Source organism: Diadema antillarum, unplaced genomic scaffold (assembly GCF_040938485.1).
Source record: "Diadema antillarum isolate AM-2024a unplaced genomic scaffold, OU_Dant_1.0 seq00000262_RagTag, whole genome shotgun sequence".
Classification (NCBI taxonomy): domain Eukaryota; kingdom Metazoa; phylum Echinodermata; class Echinoidea; order Diadematoida; family Diadematidae; genus Diadema; species Diadema antillarum.
The window spans coordinates 130,458-155,669 of record NW_027271300.1 but is presented as its reverse complement, the minus strand read 5'-3'; the positions used below and the strand labels follow the sequence as shown (position 1 = coordinate 155,669).

General features: G+C 41.3%; 1 protein-coding gene across 1 annotated transcript in view; it reads right to left on the bottom strand.

Moving 5' to 3' along the window:
- The window catches only part of LOC139729743 (protein FAM53A-like), a 119,024-nt gene that overhangs the window by 75,427 nt on the left and 18,385 nt on the right, over nucleotides 1-25,212 (bottom strand). Inside the window, exon 4 of the mRNA XM_071640678.1 lies at nucleotides 13,240-14,087. Coding sequence (XP_071496779.1) covers nucleotides 13,240-14,087 — 848 coding nt within the window. The remainder of the gene's footprint in view (nucleotides 1-13,239; nucleotides 14,088-25,212) is intronic.

The window sequence follows — 25,212 nt, the reverse complement described above, 5'->3', positions numbered from 1 at the left end:
TTCACAATCATTATTAATTATTATTATAAAATCTACCCAAAAGCACAGCCCTAACCCTAATCTAATCCTCACATCGCACTGAACCTAAAACCCTATTACAACCCTAACCCCAACCCTATTAGAGTCCTTGAAGAAATATCTAAGACCAGGGGGTGTTTCATCAACATTTGTCGGCGCTGACAACTTGAACCACCATAGTAACGGTCAGTGACAAGAGCATCTCAGCCAATCAAAACCAAGGATTTTGCTGAAATTGGTCAGCGCCGACAGTTGTCGGCGCTGACAAGCGTTGATGAAACACCACCCTGAGCAATTGTTGCAGGAGCAAATGTCATGTCACCATGAAATGATGCTTTCCTACAGATTAAGATGCTTTTAAGGTTTGTCTGGTCACATGGTCTATGCAAATTTATTCTTTGTTTGAACATGAATTCCATAAATTATTTTGTTAAGTACCTTATGCATTATGCGACGAGGGAAGAGCCTAACCAACTGAGAAAAAGGAAAGGTCGTTTTCCGAAATGTGCATCTGAGCCAATTACAAAATGCTTTACAAACCACGGTGTTGGAACAGCTCTCTGACTCCACCACAAATGCTATAGTGTATACTATTGGCTACGTGGATTTGCACTCATTAGAAATGTCTCTCTGCTTCGTCATCAACATCACGCGATAAAACACAGGTTTTACTTCAGAAATGCAATGTCGGGAGGGATGCAATCTGCTCTCAGCATTGTTGTGATGATAATCGCCATTGTGCGTGCATTCGTCCGATCCAGTGATTCTATTGTGGCCAGAGCATAACTCCAAAGAAAAGGCCACCGTGAGATGGCAAGCAATCGATCATGCCTTTATTCACTTTCTATCAGATGGACAGAACATCTCGGAGCTATTTGTAGGATATGAATCAGTTCTCGTCATGTGTGAAATAGTGTATTTTCATTTTTTTTATTAAACTCCCGTCAATACTGCAGGCAGTCACTGTCACTGTCTATGTGGGGAAAAAAAAAACATACACACGCACATTGCACAGCATAAATGCCCATTAGAGATTGCTTGCATCATACTATAATAATTCTAATATAAACCGAGATGCTAAAAAAAGATCTGCATTTACAAGAACAATTCTTAGAGGTACGGAAATGCATATTGGGGCAAAATCACTATGAATAAAAAAGGCAGATCAATACACCTTGACGTAATAAGAGCAATAGTCAGAGAAGTATGATGTTCTAGCAAGTTTTGATATTAGTTTCGTCTCCCATAAACATGGTGTCTAATCTCCACCATGACACTTCCTTGCGCTTGGCTGGCAAGCCATGGTACCCCTTATATGACAATAGTCAATGATTTGCACACAGAAAGACTGAAAAACTATTCCCTGCTACAATTTCAATACACAGATTACTCTGTTTTTAAATCTCTCTATACTAGGAGCTCGGTGAGAAGATTACAATTACTGTCGTATCTCAAAACAAGGGTCATGGTGAAAACATGTCACATAAGTAGAGGTGACACGAACGACAAATAAATTGGTTACTAAGCAGGCCTCCATTACTGTCACTTGAACACGATGGTGAGAGTTGGACACAAACTGGACACTGTACAAGATGACCAAGACCTTGGTAATGAGCAATCATAATGCTTGCCTGATATCGGCCCAGTTCAACACACACTTTCAGGATTCGCTTTTGCTGTTTCCCTCTACTTTAACTTACACTCGCTTTAATTTGCTTGGTAATGGTGGTGTACATAAACATCATCACTGCCTGGGTGAGGCTGTAATTTTTTTCTGCATATTCCACCACGCTGAGAACAACACACTACACAAAGTTCCCACACACAGGGGTAGAGACTGATTGCTACACATGAATATAATGCATGCACATTTCAAACACGGCCTGCCTCAATATTTAATACCTCTTTTTCCCCAATAAAAGGGTCAGTCATTTCGCCCTTTTTTTTTTCTTCCTTCCTGCAGAGTTGTTCCTGCGGGCCATGGGAATCATGGTCTGTAAGTACCTCATGAAAATCTTACACAAGAGACGTGCAATGAAGAAAGAGGTGCTACGGATTGGAAACTCGATATCGGACAGATCCTGAGTCTCACACATGACCTGACCAGGCCAGAAATGGATTTCGCCTGATGACGACGACGAACGGGCTGAACGCATTTCCCAGGGCATGTAATACTGGAGCTCAAATTAAATGCTGATGAGTGTGACCTGGCCGTAATAGATGTGCAGAGGTTTACTAGAGTTTCCTTCTGCTTGTCCTTCTCTCTCCTCCTCTTCTTTCTTTATCATTCTCTCTCTCTCCCTTCCCTCTCTCTCTTTCTCTTTGTCTCTCCATGAGAGCATTCTCTTTCCTTACCAGCTCTGGAGTTATGGATTGGAAAATTCTCGAGTTTTACACAGAAGAAAATCCCTGAAAGCAAAATATTAAGAGCAAAGGCACAGAGAGAAGGAAAAAAACAACAATAAAAACAAAAAGGATGAAGACTCCTCATGTGACTGCTGTTCAAGATGGGATAATTGGCCTAGTACAATTGTAGATGCATGGCTGGGAACAAATAAAAAAAAAAAAATGGGCCCTCTTTATCTGATTCTGTAGCACCGCCCGGGACCCCACGGGGTTCTATTGATCATCATGCCTTGCAAAGTGGCAAACACGGCCGCATTTGTCCCGGCGACTGCAGCACAAAGCAGCAGAGAGAGAAGGACACAACTCATGGGCAAGTCAGTTGACGAGGTTTGAAACAGGTTTTGCCACTGATTTCTGAAGTAGGCAGCTGGAGCGTAAACCTTGGGATTTCATTGATCACTTGGAAGAGACGTAATTCTGAATTGATGCCCAGTTTCCGTAACTTTAAATTATTTTTTGTAGTTAAAAACAAGAAGTATTGTCGAAAGAAATTGTGCATGTATTTAAAATAAAAAGCTTATTTCCATGAATGACCCCATCCCCCCCCCCAAAAAAAAAAAGAAGAAGAAGAAAGAAATCCTCCCATGACAGTTTGAAGCAACATTGTCTTTCATGTTTACTGAATCAAATTCACATCATGACAGGTTTTTTTATCATGATTGGTGCTTACACACCACTGAAAGGCAATGCTCTACACAGACAGGTTTCCCAGATGCCTCTTTATGGTTATCATTCATGTTATTATAAGTTTCTCTTTTCTGTATTCCCACTGTATTGTCATATTTCTGGTTCTGATTTAATTTTTCTGCTATACCTAGCTCCTTCCCTCTCACATTTTCACAATATTGTTAACACACAGCAGAGTATAGGCCCTACTAGTATTCCAACAGAAACCATGCCTTATAAACTTACAATTATTATTATCATCATTAGATTTCAAATACCACACGATGCTGCCCCCATCCTTTCCACTCATCACACACACCATTTGATATAGTGATTTGATATGTTCTGCAGAAATTGAATCACCTGTGTAATGTTCACAGGGGGCTCCTGTTTCTTGTTTTTCCCAGCAGAGGAACACATAAATATGAAATGCTTAGATGCTGCAGTATAGCATGGTGTTTACACTGAAGGAAGGGAGGGGGAGGGGCAGGGCTGGGAGGGGACGGATGAGGGATAAAAGGCCTACATCGAATTTGAGGATAAATCTCTTACCCACGCCACAACCATATGAAAATAGTCCTACCCTCCCTACACACCCCCTCTACCTCCACCCAACTCCTTCCAGTGCCCATAGTGCCTCTCTTTTACCTGCCTTTGATTCATTCCCCTGGATCTTTTGCAGGATTGTTTCCACACCTACAATCAACATTGACCCCTACCACCCCGCTCGCATGGTTACCACAATCCAGCCAAGCAAGTGTAAGGGGGCTGAAACCTGAGCGAGAACAGTACACTTGATCTCTGCTTAATTCCCCTGCCTGCTTGGCTGCCTCCCTCCTCGGAGAGTCACCGGCCCCCTCTAAGGTGTAAATCTTCCATGGGAGGTGGCAGACACTTTTGTAACTTCTGGCGCTAGCGATTACAAGTGCTGGGGCAACCTGCTGTTTTCTATCAAACCCCGCTGTTTCCTTTTAAGAGCAGATTCAGCCCGACACATTCGAGCCTCGGTAACTCTCTGTATGTTATTCTCATCAGCTCCTCCAGTCCAATGTAAACTGATCAGAACTATAGAACTTGATCATGTCCAACTGTACATAGCACATAAAGACTAGAGTATGTTTCGTCCTCACGTAAATAAAAAGGGTAACAAACAATGATGGCAATACCCTGTGCCAATGTACTTACCTGCATAACCTTGAACTGCAGCATCTCGTCTTTAAAGTCTCACGGACTCTCAAGATTCAGACTCTGTCAGTTTACATGTAACAGGGAATGTACATGTAGGAGACAGAGAGAACCATGTAAAAAAAAAAAATGAAACTCAAGTAAACACACACACACACACACACAGACACACAAAATCTCCATTCCTTCATGTCTTTCTGTCAAACATTCCTCTCAGACTGTCAACAGGTCCCTGTGTCAAGAGCTGTGTGCCCATCACGAAAATCTGTCTGCGATTAACTTAGCCTCACTCTCAGGCTGACGCCCTTAATTTCCCCTCGGCCCGCCAGTGAGATGTTCGGACCGAATGCATTGGATAATGCAGGTAGCAAAAAAAATAAAGCCTTGCTTCGCATGAGCAGACCTTTCTCCCTGAAAGTCTCATGGGATGGATGCTAGATTGTATGGAGGCAGCGGGGTGGTGTAATATTTTCTAAAGGCTTAACCATCAAGGTGAAGGAGAGCAGAGGAGGGAGGGAGGGTTGGATCAAGGAAGGGCCCAGGCAGCGTACCACCCTGTCTCTGCCACAAGAGGTAGTCAGTCCATCAGTGTCTCCTGGCCAAGCTCCAAGGATGTCTGGGCTTCCATCCCCCCCCCCCCCCCCCACCTCACCCCATTTCTTTTTGTCTTTGGGATGAGAATCACAACAAAACAATTGGTACTGGATCTGAATACAAAAGAAGGCCTCTCAAAACCTGCACTAATGATACAGTCTAATTGTCACCTACAACTTTCACTTTTGATATGCTTTCTTCATCTGGTCCACAGTCGCAGAGTGTAGAAACTATGAAAATTAATTTAAGACAGTTTTCAGGCAACTTGATATCCTCTTCTTTTCCTTTCTTGTAATTTGTTCTCATAAATCATAATCAAGCCAAGACACTCAAAGTCAGTTGTTAACATCTCATCAAGTTTCCCACTTTGACCTTGACTCACAGAATACATAATGCACGGAAACAGTCTCACGACAAACCTGATGAGTACAATGAAGATCATCTGTGTTTCCCTTCGATTCATTTGACTGCACAAAGTGCAGCTTCAATTTTCTTACACATTGACAGCTATGCCTTCGCATATCAAGCTCAAATTGAGTAGTTGCCATTTCGTTGGGCAACCTAAAATGATGGGGGGAGGGGGGTGCAATATAATCAACAGGTGTGATAAAGTGGTTGCATAAATTCATGAAAATGAAGCCCTTCTCAGGTATGGAAGAGAACTCTTCCTGTAGGGAAAAAAAAAATAACCTCTTCTTTTCACTTCTGTACGCCAACTGTAACAATTTATGTGATCATACAAAATTTTGCATGATCTTTTCGTATAACCTCAAGAGGTCTTTGCATACTTGTATCCCATCATCAGGCAGCATGCATTTTGACCAGTCAATGGGCTGTATTCTGACCCAGTCCATGGGCTGCATTCACTGGACAGTGAGAATACACAGTATGCCCACAGATGGTCAAGATCTTTGGCTTCATACCACTGTCTTCCTGCAGAGGAGGGAGAAGAGGGACATGGCAGTCATTTAGAGTAAACAAAACTTGACAAAGTCATCAACTCGGCTGACTGTGAGGAATACGAGCGTCGTATCATTGGGCAGTTGATTGGGGCTTTTGATTATATCAAGAGGATGGGTTAAAATGAAGGCATAGTGGTTTCCTAGTGTAGCTCAAGAGATGGCTTCTCTTCTGGTAATATGGATATATACCATCACCATTGAGCTTCCTAAGTGCACTGTGGGAAGATGACAGATGCCGTGTGGGCAACGAATTAATAATTCATCTCACAAGTTACGTGAGTAAAACGAGGCGGCTTTCACTCACACAGCTGCTACTTGTGTTCTCCCCCCAGCGTATCGCCGTGGTAATACGGTGACCTGAAAGGAGGGAGCACTCCCCAAATTCCCTCGATGCTCTCATAATGCATGTGAAATCTTTCTGCCAGACTCTTGGTGAGCAAGCACAAACAGGAACCTGATTTCAGGGTGCTGGTGGAAGCAAAACGCCATGGCAGCGCTTGCGAAACAGGGCTTGTGGAGAGGCTCAATCTCTACAGCGCAAACAACGAACACGCTGGGGCAACATTGAGCCCTTTCAGATTGGCAAATTAACTATAATTGTATTTGTAAAACATAAATAAAGAACAAACTGTACAGAGGTAAAGTCTGAAAGTCATACTTAACTTATGTTTCTTCAAAGTCACTTTTTTATATCACATTTGGTTGGTCTTTGAAATAGTCTGGAGATAAAATGGTACACTCAATCATGCTATCATCCTCATTCTGGGTGTGCATCTGTATCGTTTGGTATGGAATGTCGATTGTAGTTTGCAGTCAGGCATGAGATTCATTTCAGTTTCTGCATAGCTTGTAACTCTACACATAATTGCAAGCACATTTCACCACGCTGTTACAAACCAGATTGTTCTTTTTTTTGTCCTCCGTCGGAAGAAAATGGACTTTCTAGCTCAATGAGTTGCTCTGATTTTGTGAGCAGAATGGGAGGTTGGGGGGGGGGGGTGCTGCAAGATTTGGTCTGGAAGAGACATGCATGCATCTCCCCTCTGCATCACCGCCGACCTGATCAGGAATACACCGAGTCCTTCCCAAATGCAATTAAGGAAGTTTGTTGCCACTGGCAACCGGGAGGCGACATCAATTTTGCTCTTATCTGGAACATCCGGCCCTGGTGTCAACTGGGATGGCGAGTTTGAGGGATACTCTAGAGACCACAGCGTCTTACATGACATCTCTTAGGCCGCTAGCTATATGCAAGTCGACTGGCTGTGCTAAAAAACAATAACTTACAGGAGAAAGCGCGACACAGAGAAGTAAAGGTGGGAGGGGCTTGGACACACAAGAGAGATGGAAAGAGATAGAGACTTTAAGTTTTAAAGGAAAAGTCCACCCTGATGTTAATGTTGCTTTGTATGAAAACAGACAAATCAGAAGAATAGATTTGGGATTTTTTTTTTTTTTTTTTTTTGGGGGGGGGGAAATCAGATACACACATACCAAAAAGAAAGTTATAAACTCTTAAAAGTTCAGAGAGCAAGACAAATTGGCAACTCTGTGTGACATAGATTTTGAACAACTCTCCATTCTGTTTGTGTATGTACACAGAGAGTCAGAAATGTTTCACAACAGAAAAAGAAAAAAAAAAAACAACTTCAGAGTATATACCCCTTATACACTTTGTGTATGCGGGGGTATAAATATTTGAGAATAATGACACTTTTGTGAAATTTTGTGTATGATACACATATGGAGAGCTGCTCAACACCCACATCACACAGAGTTGCTAATTTGTCTTTGTCCCTAAATTTTATCACTCCATAACTTTTTTGTGTAATGTCTGATTTCTTTTTGAGAATTTTTACAGATCTACTTCTCTGACTTGTCTGTTTTCATACAAAGCAACATATGGATGAACTTTCCCTTTCAAGTGTAATGCTACTGCACACTCCAGTTGACTTTTATACATCCAACATTCACACTAAAGTGAGGTTAATACTAAGAGTCTCATTGAAGTTGAACATAAAATTGGACTGTTGGGGAATTTTAGCTTCAAGTGTTATTGATGTCACCACTGCAAAGTAAAAGGAATGTTTTTATCAATGTTTCCAGTTTTCAAAAAATTGAGCTGCATGGTCTAAATCCCACCAGTATATTCTGATATTGTGTGAAAACAAAGGGCTACAACACAATATAATTCAACAGTTGAAAATGTATCCTAAATGCTTTAAAAGAAAGTAACATCTCTGAGTGACCCCACTGACCATATTACTTCTTTAACTTTCAAAGCCAGCCATTAGAATTAACTATTTCAGAAACAGATCCCTAACATGGCAACATTTGTTCATTTTACAAATATCTTGATAGTGACAGCACAACTGTCAAAACTTTTGTATGCTTGAGTGCATTTTCATACTTTAAATCTTAAATTCTTTCTGATCTCTGGACTTCACTTTCTTCAATGCAGTATGAATGTTCCACTTTCATTCTTTATTCATTCTTTTTACTACAACTACCCATGTGATAACAGCAGATGAACGTAACTTTCACTCATCTTGAATCCCCCAAAGAAAACACACATGACACACACACACATACACACACATAAATATCTGCTTGTATCATCAGCGTAAAAAGTTCATCTCTCTCAGGGAAGCGTCTCGCTGCATCTGCACAGTGATCATTAACCATTCGCGGAGAAAGAACATACCACAGCACGGTGATAAATATAAACTCCAGCCTGCCCAGATTACAAAAGCAGCACAAATTCACGGCAAACTGATTCTGATGAAGATGAATCGGAACATTCGAGCACAGGTTATTGTCAATGCAGACCTCACTTTGAACCGTGAACAGGCAGTTCAGTGACAGTGCCACCGCTGCATGAATTATAAATAAATGTCAGGCGGTGTTTATGAGATATAACGTTTCAAACCAGTTCTCATCGAAGACATGATGGCAAAGGGTAGGTTACATCTACGTACTACCCCCCCCCCCCCCCACCCCCCCCCCCCCCCCCCCCATCCCAAATGCTTGGACGAACTGAGTGCAGAAGTTGACGTCACACGGGGGACAGACACGTCAGGATCTTCCAGGCATGAGCAGTCCTCCGGGAGGAGCGTATCCTCCTGATACTCACTACACGTTAACCCTCTCATTACTATTCACAGCTGTACCAACTAAAGACACTCATCAAACACTATGGTTGAATCTGGAAGGGATTAATCTGTGCAACAGCAGCTGGTCATACAGACAATTACCTGGACACGTGATTCTTGACTTCTTTTTTAGTATAAAAGATAAGAGTGGATTTGGGTTCTTTTAATCTTCAAGACATAACAATCCTCTATAAAGCAATTGCACATTGCAAGTTTGCAATCTACAACATTTGTATAATAAGATATAGCTGGTTATACTCTGTACTGCAAGATGACAACACATTTGGTAAATCACTTGATATTTTATCAAATTCCACCAGCTATCAACTAATAGATCTTTACTTTAAAAAAAAAGAAAAAATCATCAGTAACAACAAACAAACCCATAACAAGCAAAGGAATTACATGCCTACACATGTTCAAGGTTTCATGATGACTGAAGTACATTGTACAAACTGTATCAAGTCCTTGGTCAGTATTTTTTTTTTTTCATTCAAGTAAAGTGGCCAGCTACACAATGCACAAAATCTATATTCAGGGAGCAAAGTGGAGGAAATTAATCAATCTCTATGAACCATATACTTCTTTAAGTGCGAGATACGCTGGAATGCAGTGGGCCCGTGATTGATGATGAAAAGGATGTTGGGCTAGATAAGAATCCTTCAGATACCTCGCCGATACCATAAGATCCATATCAGCCCCCAGGACAAAGTGTGAGTGATGCACAGCGCATGAAGGATGGTCTAGGCCTGGTCTAGCTGTCACTCTGTCCAGGCCAATGTCATCCATCCATTTCCGACTGCTCCTGCTCATTTCATACAAATACCATCTCCATCTCCATTCCCTCACGGGAGAAAGGTACTCCCGCGTTGCAGGAGCGCAGTCCAACAATGTCAACAGATCGACGCGTATTCAGCGAAGCTGGCTAATACGAACGAAGTCACTGATCGATATGAATGTCAGAAAGATATCTATAGCTATTGGAAAGTGGCATCACTTCTACAATTTACAATGCAGTGCTACCAACATTATCACATGTCAAAATTAGGAAGATTCCAAAGAGCAATGAGGAAGATATCTGTCACTACATGCACCTTAACAGGCCAAAATAATACCAGAATCAGGGAGGGCTTTTTTGTATTCTTTTGTCATGACATGAAGAGAAATTTAAAAGATTTAAGGGAGCTTCCTGCAGAATCAGGGATACTTGGCAGCTCTGACAAAGTCCTGCTCACTCTTATTCATTTGGTGAATGACATGCTGCTAAATTTTACACTTCTTGGACAGACAGAGCCTTTTTCAAGACTGGAGTTAAATGTATCAACAATATCACATCCTCATACATCTTTCTTCGCACTAGAGCAAGATGTATAGAATATCAGATCCTGACACATCCTACACAACACAGAATGTGAATACTGTAAAAGACATCTAATAGTATACTGATACATGTGATGCTTATTGAGTAAACAAGGAGGATTTCCATTTGTGTGATACATGAGGCATTACAGTCGCATGATAGTCCTGTGACAAGACATGCCATTTCAAGGTCTACATACACTCTTTCCAGATAACTTCTGACCATTCTCTTTCCCATTCTTTTTGTCATACTGGGCTACCATTCTTTAAATTTTTGCTGATTTGATGCTTGGATTTTATCACTTTTATTCAGACGAACTTTCTACATGCTGTGAATTCTTCTTATAATGATTTCCATATGACAGCTACATGAAATTTCAGAACAGGCAGAAATTTCTTTCTCAATATTGTTTCGCACCTATCTCACAGAAACACTCATGTTTATACAAACTAGCTGCTCAAATATTTACAACACTGCCTCAATATTTTTTCAGTAGACAACATGCAAATAAGGTCATATAATACTTTGCTATGCAAGTGATTGTATTTCGATGCCCAATATAACCACAGCAATTAGCTGAAAATCAAACCACAAAACATCAAAAATGCAAACACACTCAAGTGAACAATTTCTGTACTGCCCAGAGACCGAGACATCACTATTATATGGCCGAGTTGGTAAAACGGGAAGTATAGAACACAAAATACACAACGAATCTACCCCATCAAAAGCCTATAGAGTGATAACCTCATGATTATTAAAAACCCCTTCATAATGGCATGATTGACATGTTACCACACAAATACTTTCTTATAGTCACATAGAGACTGCTTTGTATATTGATGTGTTCATTAGAAAGTACTGTTTGGAAGTCAGTAATTAAGTTGCTTGTTATGGACACAAGGACAAAACCCCCACTTTCAACAATAACAACAATAAAAAGTCAATGCCTTTCAAAGTTATGAAACCACTGTTTGACATTGAAGTACAACCATTGTCTACATGGTGTATATTAATGCACTGTGAATTCTCATATAACACGCATACAAGAGAGAATCCTGTCAAAACATGGCAATTTAGTTCCTTCTTTCACATGCACTTTTCTGCCACATTATTGTTTCACTTTGACAGCACTTACAGCAGAGACATTAAAAACACACACGCAATGCACGATCTGCCGATTTAGATCACAGGAATCTGTGGGAAAAGTTGTCTATTGAAAGTAAATCACCACTCAAAGCTACATGAACAAATGACATACATGTAGATCAAACAAACAAGTTTTGTGGGATTTTTTTTTTCAAATTAAAATCAGAGACAAATTCAAAAAATTCTAAATTTGTGAAGTTTCATATTTTCACTTATTATCATTTCTGCAGACGATCACAAATACACAAATTAGCTATGATTTGGTTGTCTCCACACTATTCTCCAGTTTACTTCCCTCTAAATCTTCATAGCATTTCTTGGATATAAACATGAAGTATACATCCATCACAGTGAAAGTTGATAGAAAAATGATTTTGAGGAAAGGAGGTTGTTCATATTTACATAATTATCACACCCCCCCCCCCCACACACACACACACACACAAATAAAAAATGTTTTTTTTTTATTTGTTTTACAACAGACAGGGAGAGATGTGAAGTGATACAATCATCATCCTATCTTATTTGCATAAAACCCGGCTGGGACTGGTACAATTTTTGTATGGCTGTTCAGCAACAAACATGTGTAACTCTGAAAACAATGTTCATTTATGTAACATTTAAGGACTCTTAACTGTCATTCTGTAACATTTAATGACTCTTAACTGTCATTCTGGTGGTACGATATCACTCTATCTGCTATTAAAACTGGCATGGAGAGGCGTTTCACCAAAGTACAATTCTACTCCATACTGAGAGTGCGTGTGGGTGGCGAGGAGGAAATATAAGGGAATAATATTGTGTTGGACTCTCCGGAGATTAATAGGAGCTGACTTTCCACTTCAATGATAAACAAGATGGAAAACTTCAGCTCAATTTATTGTGTCAAAATCCCACTCATTCAAGCTCTATTGTAGGACAAGCCATCACGCAAACTACTCAATACTGTCAGCCGTAACATTTAAAGGTTACATATACTTCTCCTTCACTCGTTGCCTAGGGCAAAATTTATGGAAAATGGATTATGAATTCTTGGGCGGATAATGGTCACACAATGTATGCGTAGGTTTTGTCTTGTTTTTCTCCCTTGTACTGTGACCCAGATGGGCAGAGGCAGAGAAGACAGGACATAAATGCCTCGAACTGCCAGGAAGGATGGTGGCAGAATGAGGGAAAGCAACTGAGGCAGAAAATGTGCAGAATTAGGTTGAGCCACAACCAAGATCGAATCCGATTATGAAGAGAAATTACCCTCCCTCCCTCCCCCCCCCCCTTAACGTTTGCCAAACCCTTTTACCCGGCTCTTGTCTTTTGCACTAGAAACCACAAACCACCAATTTTCTTGTTCAACAGACTTAGATATGAAGGAAACACTACGTGCACATATGCAGAAGTCTTTAAAACACGCACACGCATGCACGCACTCACACACACACACACACACACATACACACACACACACACACACACACACACACACATATAGGCATATACAATACACAAACACACAAACATATCATGCACTCAACCTCAACTGAACATTTGGAGGGTTACATTTACACGCCTGGCAAGTGCACATTTGGGGAGAGTCATGGAAATCACTAGTTGCTGTCGAAGCATCTACAATCTGGAGAAGATGTGAAAGAACAGGTGGAAGAATTTGTGCGTGTGCTCTCGCTCGTGCCCTTCATTTCACATCGATATCAACATTCAAGAACAACATTCCGGGACTCAAATTGAGACATACCTCTCTCATCTTGAAGAGGTCTAGCTTTGGTCTCTGCTCTTCCTCTCTTCTCCTCTTCTTCCCGCACGCTTTCCTGTCAGACACGCATGGCTGTGATCGGCAACGTGGCATTATCCGCCCTTTCCGAAACGTTCCCCTGGCAAAGCCCCCACTGCTGTTGAGGTCAGTCTCTGGGGCCGAGTCCACGCTGCTGGTGATGGAGGCCACAGACCCAGAGCTGGCCGAGAGGCCCTCCTTTTCCGCATCCTCGAGGGAGCGTAGGCGGTGCCACAGCCTGGGCGACGATGTCAGGGGCTTGAAAGAGGTCTGTTCGAGCCACACTGGCGGGTTGGTGCTGTTCTCCCACGACGTCGCCGAAGCCGGTCGCGGAATGGGCGACTCCGGCGGCGTAGAATACTGATTCATGGCATCCGAGCTGTCCCCAGCCAGGTTGAGGGTCGTGCTAGGAATGGGTGCATCTGCAAAGTTTGCATTGCCGCTTGCATTTAGCATGGGAGCATGACCTTGATAAGTGTCTAGATTGGCTCGGCAAGGGCTGATGGGGCGCCATATCTTTGATGCATTTGGTTTCCATAGAGACCGCCCACTCGTGACTTCTCCTGCTGATAGTGACCTGCAGTGCCGCTTCTTAGGCGGAGCTGGGGGCGTTGTTGAGAGCGTCTCATTCATTGCATTGTGGATGTGTTCAACCTCATTGACTGGAATGCTACGTGTGGTAGTGGAGGACGACAATGATGTTTCAGTGCGCGATACTGTTGTTGTTGTGATGGTGGTGGATGACTGGACATACAGATTTGAGAAGAAAGAGTGTTTTGTTGCAGTGTGCGAGAGGCCTTGTAGAACATTATCTGCAGAGAAAATAAAAAAGACAGAAATACATCATTTTGTATGAAACCAAACGTAGATTGTTCAAGTGAAAACTGAGGAATGCTCAATGCAACTAATTTTGCACCCCACAAGAGAATGTGAGCACATAACCCTCTTCACACAGCACTATCAAGACAAGCACATCGGCCCTGTACAGATTATCTTATAAAAATGTCCTTTTGCTTCTTACGATCAGTGTATTGTGGTACAACACTTCACATGCACTCCTAAAAAATTACTTGGAAGAACAACAGCCTAAAATGTAATTCGTAAATGTGAATTTCATATCAAAGCAAACACTAGAAAATGCCAAAATACAGCAGACTAAATATAGCTTTCTGACTTGCACATCACAAAAGAATTGGACTACAAACCATTGAGAGGCTAGACCTATTTCCCCGTGAAAGCATTCGATCTTGAGTGCCTTCAAAACAAACATATGTATTTATCAAAGACAAACTCTTTCATCTGACAAATGCAAAAGCTGTACAATGCAAACTTACGTCAGCATGGTGAATGCTGAAAATGCAATGTGGATGAAAGAAGGGGGGAGGGTAAGGAATGGCCTTTATGTAGGACACGCCGCACATATACTGTACGCAGCAACTCTACTGGAAGAATGGGGTTACAGCAGTTGTGTGTCTTGTTTTGAGCGAAATGTAGAGCTGTGATGGATTGAATTAGAGGCAGACCAATAAAAAGGCATGGTGAATAGATGGTAGAGAGAGAGAGAGTTTGACCAAGAAAGAAAACGGCTAGGAAGATGGAGAGAATGGTGGGGAGGGTAGAGAGAACAGTGAAAGGGAGGAAGGGATGCAGGGAGAGAGGGAGAATAGAGCCTAAAGTGGAGAATAGAAACGACTAGGTAAGTTGGACAGAAATTCAGTTGGGGGTTTAGCATAGGCATGCTCCTGTTCCAATTACATCAAGAGGATGGCTCTTGGCACTGCCAACTGTGCTGAATCAGAAAGTAAAAGAGAAAAAGAGTGCAGAGTTTCAACTGTGACAGAGAGGCAGAGCAGTATGGAAAAAGAAAAACTTTAGAATGCATAAAGAACAAAAACAAAAGGAAAAATCCATGAAGAAATACCCTTCCATAATCATGGAACTGACATGGCTGTTGGGCACTCTGCCGTGATGAAAAGGCAGATTGGCCCACGATATGTGTTCTCAGTCCCCCGGGGAGGGGGGGGGGGGGGGAGGGGTGGGAGGGGTTTAAAATCAGGAGTGTGGATCTGACCCAAATTGGAGATGCCTCCCTTACGAGCAAGGAAAACATCAACATTGACGCGAGATGCAGCGACTGCGCTTCTTGCAGCCCGAGCGATGTTTCCCTTGGAGGGGAACCTGGACTCAAACACAAACGCTGAAACGATGGCATAGATTTGCCAGAAAACGATTTGCTCCCGAACGCTTACTTGTGTTTTGCTTCTGGAAAGTGGGAGGAGGAGAGGAAGAACAAGTTTGCCCTCATCATATCTATGAGGATGTTTATGTTTAGATTGGCTATGTAAAAACACACTTTTTCCTCAAGAGTATGAGTGGCCGAATACATGTACAAGTAGATGCATATGTGCACTAGCCACTTCCATCTTTCCAATCATAAATTCAAAAATTTACAGAGCACAGCTAGTACATAAACTCAAACTCTTCACTTTGACAACATCTGCACCTTCTCTTTCTTGATGGGAAATATATCATGCCAACATCTCCTTCTCCTACAACTGGAAGATTTTAGGCTGATCAGCATCCCTGCCACGCAGACTTCCGATATTTGACATTTACATTTTGCCCGCCCGCTTCGCATTTTTGGTCCTGCAATCGTCAATCTCGGTTATTGATGGGGGGGGGGGGGAGTGGGGAGTTTGAGAATATATCTTAGAATATGAATCTGACATCAAATAGGATGCAGCATCCAAGTCACACACTGCTGTAGCCTTTTCTGCACTTGGACTTTGCAGGTGAACCTTAAAAGCCTCAAGGTTCCTGCGCTGTTCACCAATCAATTTTAAGATGCATACCTGTCAAGTCGTTAACCTTGTTCCCCTACACCAAAAGTACCATGACTCAATAAACATCACAGATAATTGACCAGAGTAATTAGGCTTTCTCAGGGTCGCTTTTTTTCTGTCTCTTTCTCTGTCTTTATCCCCTTGGCCATGGCAATAGGGTGAGTAAGCCGCTGCTGAGGCCAAGGCATGCCAGGAGCGTGCATCCAGAAGAGCGCTGCAGCCGGCGATCAAGCACCAACAATCAGTGACAAACGAGGTACACTGCCACCAAATGACGTTTATGTACTTTCGCCGCAGTCGCTGGGCTTGGGAGGTGGGGAATGATGCAAAATGGAGCGAGGGTGAGCTCTAGAGCATGACCTCAAACAATGCACCCTTTTCCCCCCTCTCTCTATCTCTTCCCCCTTCCCACTCTCCTATCCTGTCTCTTACTCTCTCTGATTACCAGTTTCACTGAGGATGAGGATGCAGCTTTTGATCTCTTTAATGTACTGCATCCATGGCCTATCAAAACTAATTTAACTTCTCATTTCATGTCACACAGTTTATGCTCAAGGAGGCTACCTACACCATGGGTACAAACCATACATCTGATGTGTGACTCACGAGTCTAATATTCGGCCTAACCTTGATTTGATCACCTGGATGACAAAGAAATGTCCTGGAATGTAAAATAGAAAGTTTGGCTTCATATCCAAGTCTCAAGCCTTCAAATCTCAAGATTTGCATCAAAATTCATATCATAAGATTTACATAAAAATTCATATCTTAAGATTTTTGCCGTTCTGAGATTTTAAGTGTTCAGCTTGCATGAAAATAATTTTTGGGAGCCATGGGAGAACAGTCATGAATAAATTTATTATCTTTTTTTTTTTAACGTGATCACAAATATACAGACAAACCTGTCTACAGCGGCCACCTGCCGTATGCGACCACTAAACACCATTCCCCCCCCCCCCCCCAAGAGAAAAGTAATGTTAATGACCCTGTCTATAGCGGCAACCTGTCTACAACAGCCGCCTTTTTTTTTAATCTCCCTTGGGTGGCCACTGCAGACAGATTTGACTGTATGTATATACTGTGAATGTGAATAGGCCTAAATTTTTCCCCCTACCCAGATATATTGAATTTCACCATGATTAAAGCCACATTACCAATTTACAGCATCAGAGTGGGCCATCTCATTTGTCATCCTTTCATAACTTTCTTCTCACCAACACAGCTCCCTATGGACATCCCAAGAGCTTGAGCGAGAAGAGTAAAGAGTTCAGCCCCAGTTCATCCCTACCCTCTGTTCTGCATCACAGGCATTTCAGTCACAGGCATTTGACACCATTACAACCTCCTGCAACTGAAGTTACACTAATTCTCCTACACCTGCTTTGGGATGACAGAAACATTTTGAAATGTCTCTTGTTTTTTTCTTTCTTTGTTCTTTTTTTTTTCTTTGTTCTTTTTTTTTCTTCCTTTTCGCCTTCTCCCCAAACACCAACAAGCCTTCCAGGTGTTGACTGCTTCACCCTGCCTCTGTTGTTATAACCCAGCAAAGGCTCTAACATAATCATATTCAAAGTAATTTTACACTTCGTATTCACACTGACTTTAAGAGATTGATTGTATCAAATTATAACGCATGTATTATTTTGTTCTTGTTTGTACGTTATGCTTTTTCTTCAACCATAACATTTTTTTTGATAGACACCATTAAAAAAAAAGATTGCTTTAAAAAAATTCAACCAAACAAAATTTTCAAATTTTCATTTAAATGGAATATGAGACTATGACCCCGTTTACAGTGCGGGGCCGGGTTCGGCCGCGGCTCGGCCGCGGCCGAGCCCGGCCTCAATTGGCCGCGCAATTGGCCGCGCATTTGGCCCAGTTTGCGTTTACACCAAGAAAAGGCCGGGCTCGGCCGTGGCTCAGCCGCGGCCGAGACCACCTCCAGAGCGAGGCCAAATGCGAGGCCAATTTTGGCCTCGCATTTGGCCTTTTGAGCGTTTACACTGAAGCGGGGCTGGACTCGGCCACGGCCAAGCCACGGCCGAACCTCGCACTGTAAACGGGGTCTAAGAATCAACAGAACTTTTCATGTTTTCATGAGACAGTGATAGAGACTGTAATTACATAATATGCAATTTGGATGATGTGATAGTAATTTCACCTCACGTCAGTCCTTTTGGTTTATACATGAAAATATTTTTAAACTGTTTTTGGTTGAAAGTTCAGCAAATGAAGCCCATCCCCACAAAGTTGTCACTGTCGCCTAACTACAACAACACAATGACTTGATGTAAGCTGACTACAAGTTTTTCCTTTGAATTTCATTTCAAAACAGGAAAATTCAGTGTAAGTTTTAAGGTCAATGAGAGACCCATGAGGCCAATGTAATCTAATATGCACAAGTGTCCATGCAACTTTGCAATCCTTTGCATGACTTCCTCATTATCTTATCATTCTCATAAACTATGATTTCTAGTAAAATTTTCTGTAACTTATACCATTCTGCTTCTCTCAAAACAGACTGAAATTGCAAACTAGGTACATGTGTACATCTCGAATCTAAGTCCAAAGGCAGGTTTACTGCTGTTCCTTACGAAATTTAGATTTGAATCGAATGCATAAGAGCTCAGAACAATAGTCCTAATTCTTCAGGCTCACAATACCTAATGAATTTGTTGAAACTCTGAGCACAAGCATTGGTGAGCTGAGAGAACACAAAAGAGAATCAACAGAAAGTGTGTGACAAATGGAAAGCTGACACTCTCACTACAGAAAAGGATCAAAATACCCATAGAACATGTTATGCAAACATTCCATGACTTTTAAAACCACTGTAAACCACCCATTAGCATCTGTCATAATGATTTTCTTTCCCAACAAAAAGTGGGATAATGGTCTTCCAATCAGCCCATGACAGAGTAAAAGAGAAAAAGCAAAACAAAACAAAATGTAAAGGACAGACTAAATTGAGGTCAATTTATGCCCTGGTGCTTTCTCCTGCAGTTGCAAGGACAGAGAACAAGCACCCGCATGCACATGAATATTACAACAAACAAACACACAAATAAATGGACCCATACAATGGTGTCAAGCCAGCACGGGGATCTTTTGCTGAACAATCACATGGAATCCATCTGATTGTTTGGCATGATCATTTTGAGAACAGGGTAAGGAGCTGGCAATCAAATTCACATTTGGCATGACGTTTTCTTTCGACAGCTTGCAATTAGGTCCATAATCTGCACAATATGTCACATCTCGCTTTCTCAATCACTCCGGTCTACAGGCTCCGATAAAAATAGGCGAGCTTTTTGCGATAAAAGATGCAATGCTATAGACAATATTTTCTATGGCTCAAGCGGTTTTCAGCCAATTTCAGTCTCGAAAGCTATACACTGTGTTTTGTTGAGCACTGGCGTATGCTTTGTCAAATTCATAACTCTTTATGGAATTTTCATAATGGGGCAATAAAAGGATTATGCAAACTTTTGTCTGCATGAAATCACTTCAAACAAAGCACAACTTAAACATGCCTGATATGATGATTTTACTACTGGAGTGAGAGCAAAATTCATCCAGAGAACTCATCAGTTCCTTCAAACACAACTGAATATTATAATTTCTAGCAGGGTCATAAACGCAAAAAGATTGTGTTTAATTTGTACATCAACTGGGAATTCTACAATTCCACACCTGGGGGGCATTTCATCAACGAGTTCGTCGGAGTTTTCACCGACAAATTTACTATCAGCCAATCAGACGCAAGGATTTCATTAGCTTTTAACAGTTGTCAGTGTAAATCCTTGCATCTGATTGGCTGATAGCAAATTTGTCGGTGAAAACCTCCGACGAACTCGTTGATGAAACGCCCCCCATTTTTTCTTTCCAAGCAATGTTTCATTGTTTCTTTTTGGGTAAGATATCAGAACTGTAGATGTGAACAACTTAATATTCTAAGTGAGTGCCATGAGTGTAAAAAAAAAAAATTGTACGAGATAGAAGCTTCATATTGGCGAGCCATCTCACAAGCAGGCCTGGTATAAAGTAATGAACAGACAACCACGAAAGATCAAGGGAGCAGGCCATTACACTTTGTAATGTTCACACCGACACACGCAACCTACACCGTACACATAAGATCCACAACAAATATTGACTGTTATCTCAGCTATCAAGCCCTTCAGTCACCACTAATATCAGTATTTTGTGGTTCTTGTGGTCAGGGCTGGGTAAGGCTGCACAGGAGTATGTGTCATTGGGCTTGTGGTCATGCCTGCCTAAACTGGGTTGTCTTTCCTAACACATGGGGTGCAAAATGGTCCCAGGCTTTCACCACTGGGAATGAATGACAGGGCAAGTTGACCAGAGGCTAGGGGGACTACGGCTGCATACTATGCTGATGTTTGACAGAAAACAAGCATGAGTCTATCATAGCCATTCTTGTGTATGTGGCCAATAGTCTTGCTGGTGAGAAACTGTCTGGATTCATCCATGGTTGGTGTAAAATTGTATACTTTTTGAAGTCTGGTATCGTATTAAATATGAAAATACAGAGCAAAAGCAAGAAATAAAACAAAAGATATAAAACAACCATTTTCCTTAGTCAAAGGGGGGGGGGGGGGGGGGTGGGGGTGGGGGATAAATTTATACCAAGCCCATATGCATGCAAGCAATATCACCTTGAAACACAGTCACATTACCAAAAAGGGGGGGGGGGGTGGGGTGATAAGAAGACCTGGAATGTTTTAAGTGACTGGACTATTAAAAGACTTTACATGGACACTGATCAGCTATACACATGTATGTCCTCTTTAATCCTAATAGGGTGCCTGGAACCATTAGCAAACAAAACTTATGCTTGGTGAGGAAACGAAACTAGCGCAAGGTTGTTCAAGATATCGGCCATCATTTACATTGAAATTACGGCGGGAGACTGTTCAAGTATGAAAGCATGAAGACTCACTCCCCCCCCCCCCCCAAAACCATTATGGCAAACTCAGCTGAAATGGATTTTTATACATACTCTTCTACACCTGGCATCAACTTGCCCAATTTCCTCTCCCCTATTTGGACTGTAAATGACCTGAAAAATAGCAAACCCGACCACTGCCACCAAATGCAGCAACCGAGCCATGGCAGTTATCTCACCCCACCCTTCCTCCCAACATCTATCCATCCTGCCCTTTACCTAGTGCAAGTTCATAGCCCCAGATTGCCCCGCAGTAATTGCTTCTCTACACTGATGACACTTGAAAGAGGGCCATTACTCCCTGCCACTGACCCTTCTCCCTCACTCTCTCCAAAAGTTATCAAGGAAAGAGAGAGAATCCCGCGAGAGAGTGCAGTTCACTCTGATCATAACTCTGGCACAGCATATTGTGTGTGCGGTGTACATCCGATAATGGCAAAAGATTGATCTAGTCGGAAGTAATGACTCGCCCCTCTTTTGCATCGTGTTCTTCCAAGAAGTCCTCTGGCAATGCAGCGCACTCGCAATCAGCGAGACAGATAAGGACCATTTTCAGTTTTCAGATACCCACGATTCAGAACCTGACCCACAGACTTAATACTCCACAACTATTTTTGAGTAGAATGCCAGAACCTGCAGGCATGAGTGCCAATATTCATGTTCACAGTGTAATTACAGTATTACTTCAATGGCGCATCCAATGTCTGACTTGAGGACCTTAGATTATTACCGTACATTTGAAAGATATTATTTTTGTAGCATTGTGTAAATATTACCTCTAAACATAACTGTCTAGCTCATTAGACTTGATAAAATCATCATTTCAATCATCTTTTATATTCAAAACGTCATTCTTTTTCTGTTTTTTTGTTTCCTGTACATGCCAGGCAATTACTACATGCACTCACTTTCAGCTCATGATTTTTGTCAAATTTGAAAGTGCAAAGTCTATTTGAAATCTTCTATAAAGATGCACTTGTATGAATACACTGAAAACAAATCATGAAGAGATCGTGAACATGTGATTTAGAACTGATACAGAGCTGGGGGGGGGGGGAGAGAAGAGAAAGAAAATGGTGTTGACAGCTATGATATGATAAACCATGGTGTTCTAGTGTATACTAATTAAAGATCCCCTCGAGTTTTTGATTGTCTTTCTTTCCTTTTAATCTGAGAATTGCTGTATCATTTATCCATAGTAGATTATGACTGTAGGGTTCTAAACGTGATGATACAGTGTGTAACTGGCCATTCTGGTCCAATGTTTACATTTTCACTGCATACTATAGGGCATAGTATCAGTTCCTGTACAAGTCAGCAACATATAGTGCAGCCATGCTTCTTAATGGTAAAATACTGCTGGGCAGGTTTCAAGGATACCAGGCCTATTTAAGTTATTTCAGCCGTTCCCTTCTTTAAGCCTCTTCATGTACATGTCCCAACTTGTCCCTAATATATTGCATGATGTCAACTGCAGGGCTTGTAATATCTACTCCTTATAGCTTGTTTGCAGTCAACCATTACCTCTATTCATTTGTTTGTTTGTTTTTTCTCCTGTGGTCTGCAGAATATAAAGGGGTATCTATCTATACCTCAGATTTATCAACTTGAGTGGCATAAAACAATTCAGATTTGATTGCAAAGTTGAATTTTTTTTCCATTTCCTCAAAAAGTACCCCCCCAAAAAAGAGAAATTTTTTTATAAGGAACTACAGTGCGTATTTAGAAAGCATCTTTTTTAAGTGTTTACGTATTCCCTTACCCATTTCCTACAATACCAGGTGGCTCAAGTGGAAATTCTATAGATTTCAGCATTCGATAGGAAATAGGTTGATAAGCAGTTTCCTATCATATCTACTACTTGCGAATGTAAGGTAAACAACTGGATTAATCTGTTTCTTTTAAATGGTTGGCTTTTGCTTCACATACACTGGCTGCTGCCAAGTGAGGCAATTCTCAAGTAAGATTGAGGGTAATGGAGGTTATCTCTTTAAAAAAAGTACAATGTCTGTGATTCTGAATGCATTAAGGGTCTTTTTTTTTGTGACATTGAGTCTCTGCATTCTTTTTCTTTAGTTCCTGCAATATATAGGAAGAAGCCAGACAAAAAAAACATGAAAAACCTGGGGAAAAAAATCCATACTAGTGTGTGAAAGATTCTATAGATCTCTATCAACCATCTCTGCTTGGTCTTGCTTCGAAAATTATATTACAATCATATAATCATTGTTGCTGTACTGATAGATAGAGAACAAATCTATCATGCGGTTTGGCAAGCACAGAAGAAAAAAAAGAAAAAAGGAATTTGCTGTGACGCATAACAGTCACACTCCTGGATGCCTTGAATCAATTACTATGGATTTTTACACTGTTTTGACTAAGGTATCTGACAGTGGCTTTTCAGGAGATAGCCAGGAATACTGAATGAAAATCTAATGAAGATTTTCAGAGGGTGGGGTAGAAAAGGGGGGTATGGATGGGAATATGCCTGCATTAGATGCAATAATAAACTCATTCGAGTGTCATGGACTTGATGCCTCACAAATGATTGGCGTATGTAGCGGTAGGCTTTGTCAGACGCGCACAGGATGGGATTCGATCTTGTCACCCTCAATAAGCAAGCATGCCGCGACCACTGAGCGTCAGTCCCTCGTCTGAATCCACTCACGTCTCTCGCTCCGGGTCTGTAAATTGAATCGCCGCGTAAAGCGAGCTGCCTCGAGTGAGGAGCGGACATTGAATTTTTCAGCATCCGTAATGTAATTTTAGGACAAGAATTCCGTCTGTTTGGCGATATATACGGAGCAATGTTTGCATGACTGACACTCTGGACGTCATTCGGTATTGATAAAAACTACGGCCGAATGCATGCTAATAAAAAACTCTCGGAATATTCATTTCACAACGAAAGGAAAATTGGAACAACACAGGGACAATTCAATAAGACAGATCCGATGGATTGAAGTCAAAGCAGTGTGCATTTTAGCACTTAAGGTCAAATTATTCTCGAGAAAAATTCATCTCTTTCGCTTCAATATGATCTACATTTGCTTTTCAGACATTTTCATTTCCTTGAGGAGGTGAACACATTCTATTTACCAAAAGTGCATGGAGAGCAAAAGGTAGTACTGTACAAAATGTACATGATTGATATTGATGTGCTGAGAACACAAAGCTACATGTATGTACAGCCATTACTTTTATAAGAACTCATCTGAAAATGTTAGATTAGACTCTGTATGTGCTGTTCCCCTTGATCGAGATGATACGCATGACTGCAGCGTTTCTAAAATTCTCTTCTTGATTGTTTTTATCATTTTGTGACACTCCCAGCACAATACTATTTCAGTTTACAGTGTCATGGATGTCACACCTGGATTATGCCACGCTACATGTTTGCACAATACAATTGTAATTTTTCCCCATTAGGTCCTAAATGTTCCAGATTATGTCTTCCAATATCTATAGTCCTCTGACAGAATGTTAACTTTCATAGTGGCTGATATCAATCTCTTCATGATGACGCTGTTTTTGCATGATTAGTTCACAATAAAAACTGCATTGTGCGCAATATTTCTAAAGATGTGTCTATTTTTCTTTCAACTGAATATTTTTCCAGTCAGGTACCCATAAAGAGGAAGTGAGTTCAAAATAAGCAACACTGATTAGCAAAGGTAAACCCTGAAATCTGTCTGAAGTCTTGCACTAGCTGTGGCAGGAAACTGTACACAGCCCTTTTTGGCCTACATGTAACAATTATTTTTTCTTGAGGGATCTTTTTTTTTTTCCCTCCCTGCACAGGTAGATTATATCATAATGCCAGTGTAACCTACTGACGTGGCATTCCTTTCACATCGTGTCTCTTATGCCTCTTTCACACTGATGTTAACCAACCGGTTTAATACCTGTTGGCTCCCAAGGATTCGGCAGGGAAAATCCTGATGAATCCAGTAAATTTCTCTACTACTTTTTCTGACTGTACAACAATGAAACCAGCTGAAAATGTTACAAGAGAATATTAGTACTTATATCTGTAATGGGTACACCCTGCAGAGTTATTAGGTCTGAAAGGGGCACCAGAAACAACGTCTACCTTCTGGTCCCCATTTCCACTGGGTCGAAAAA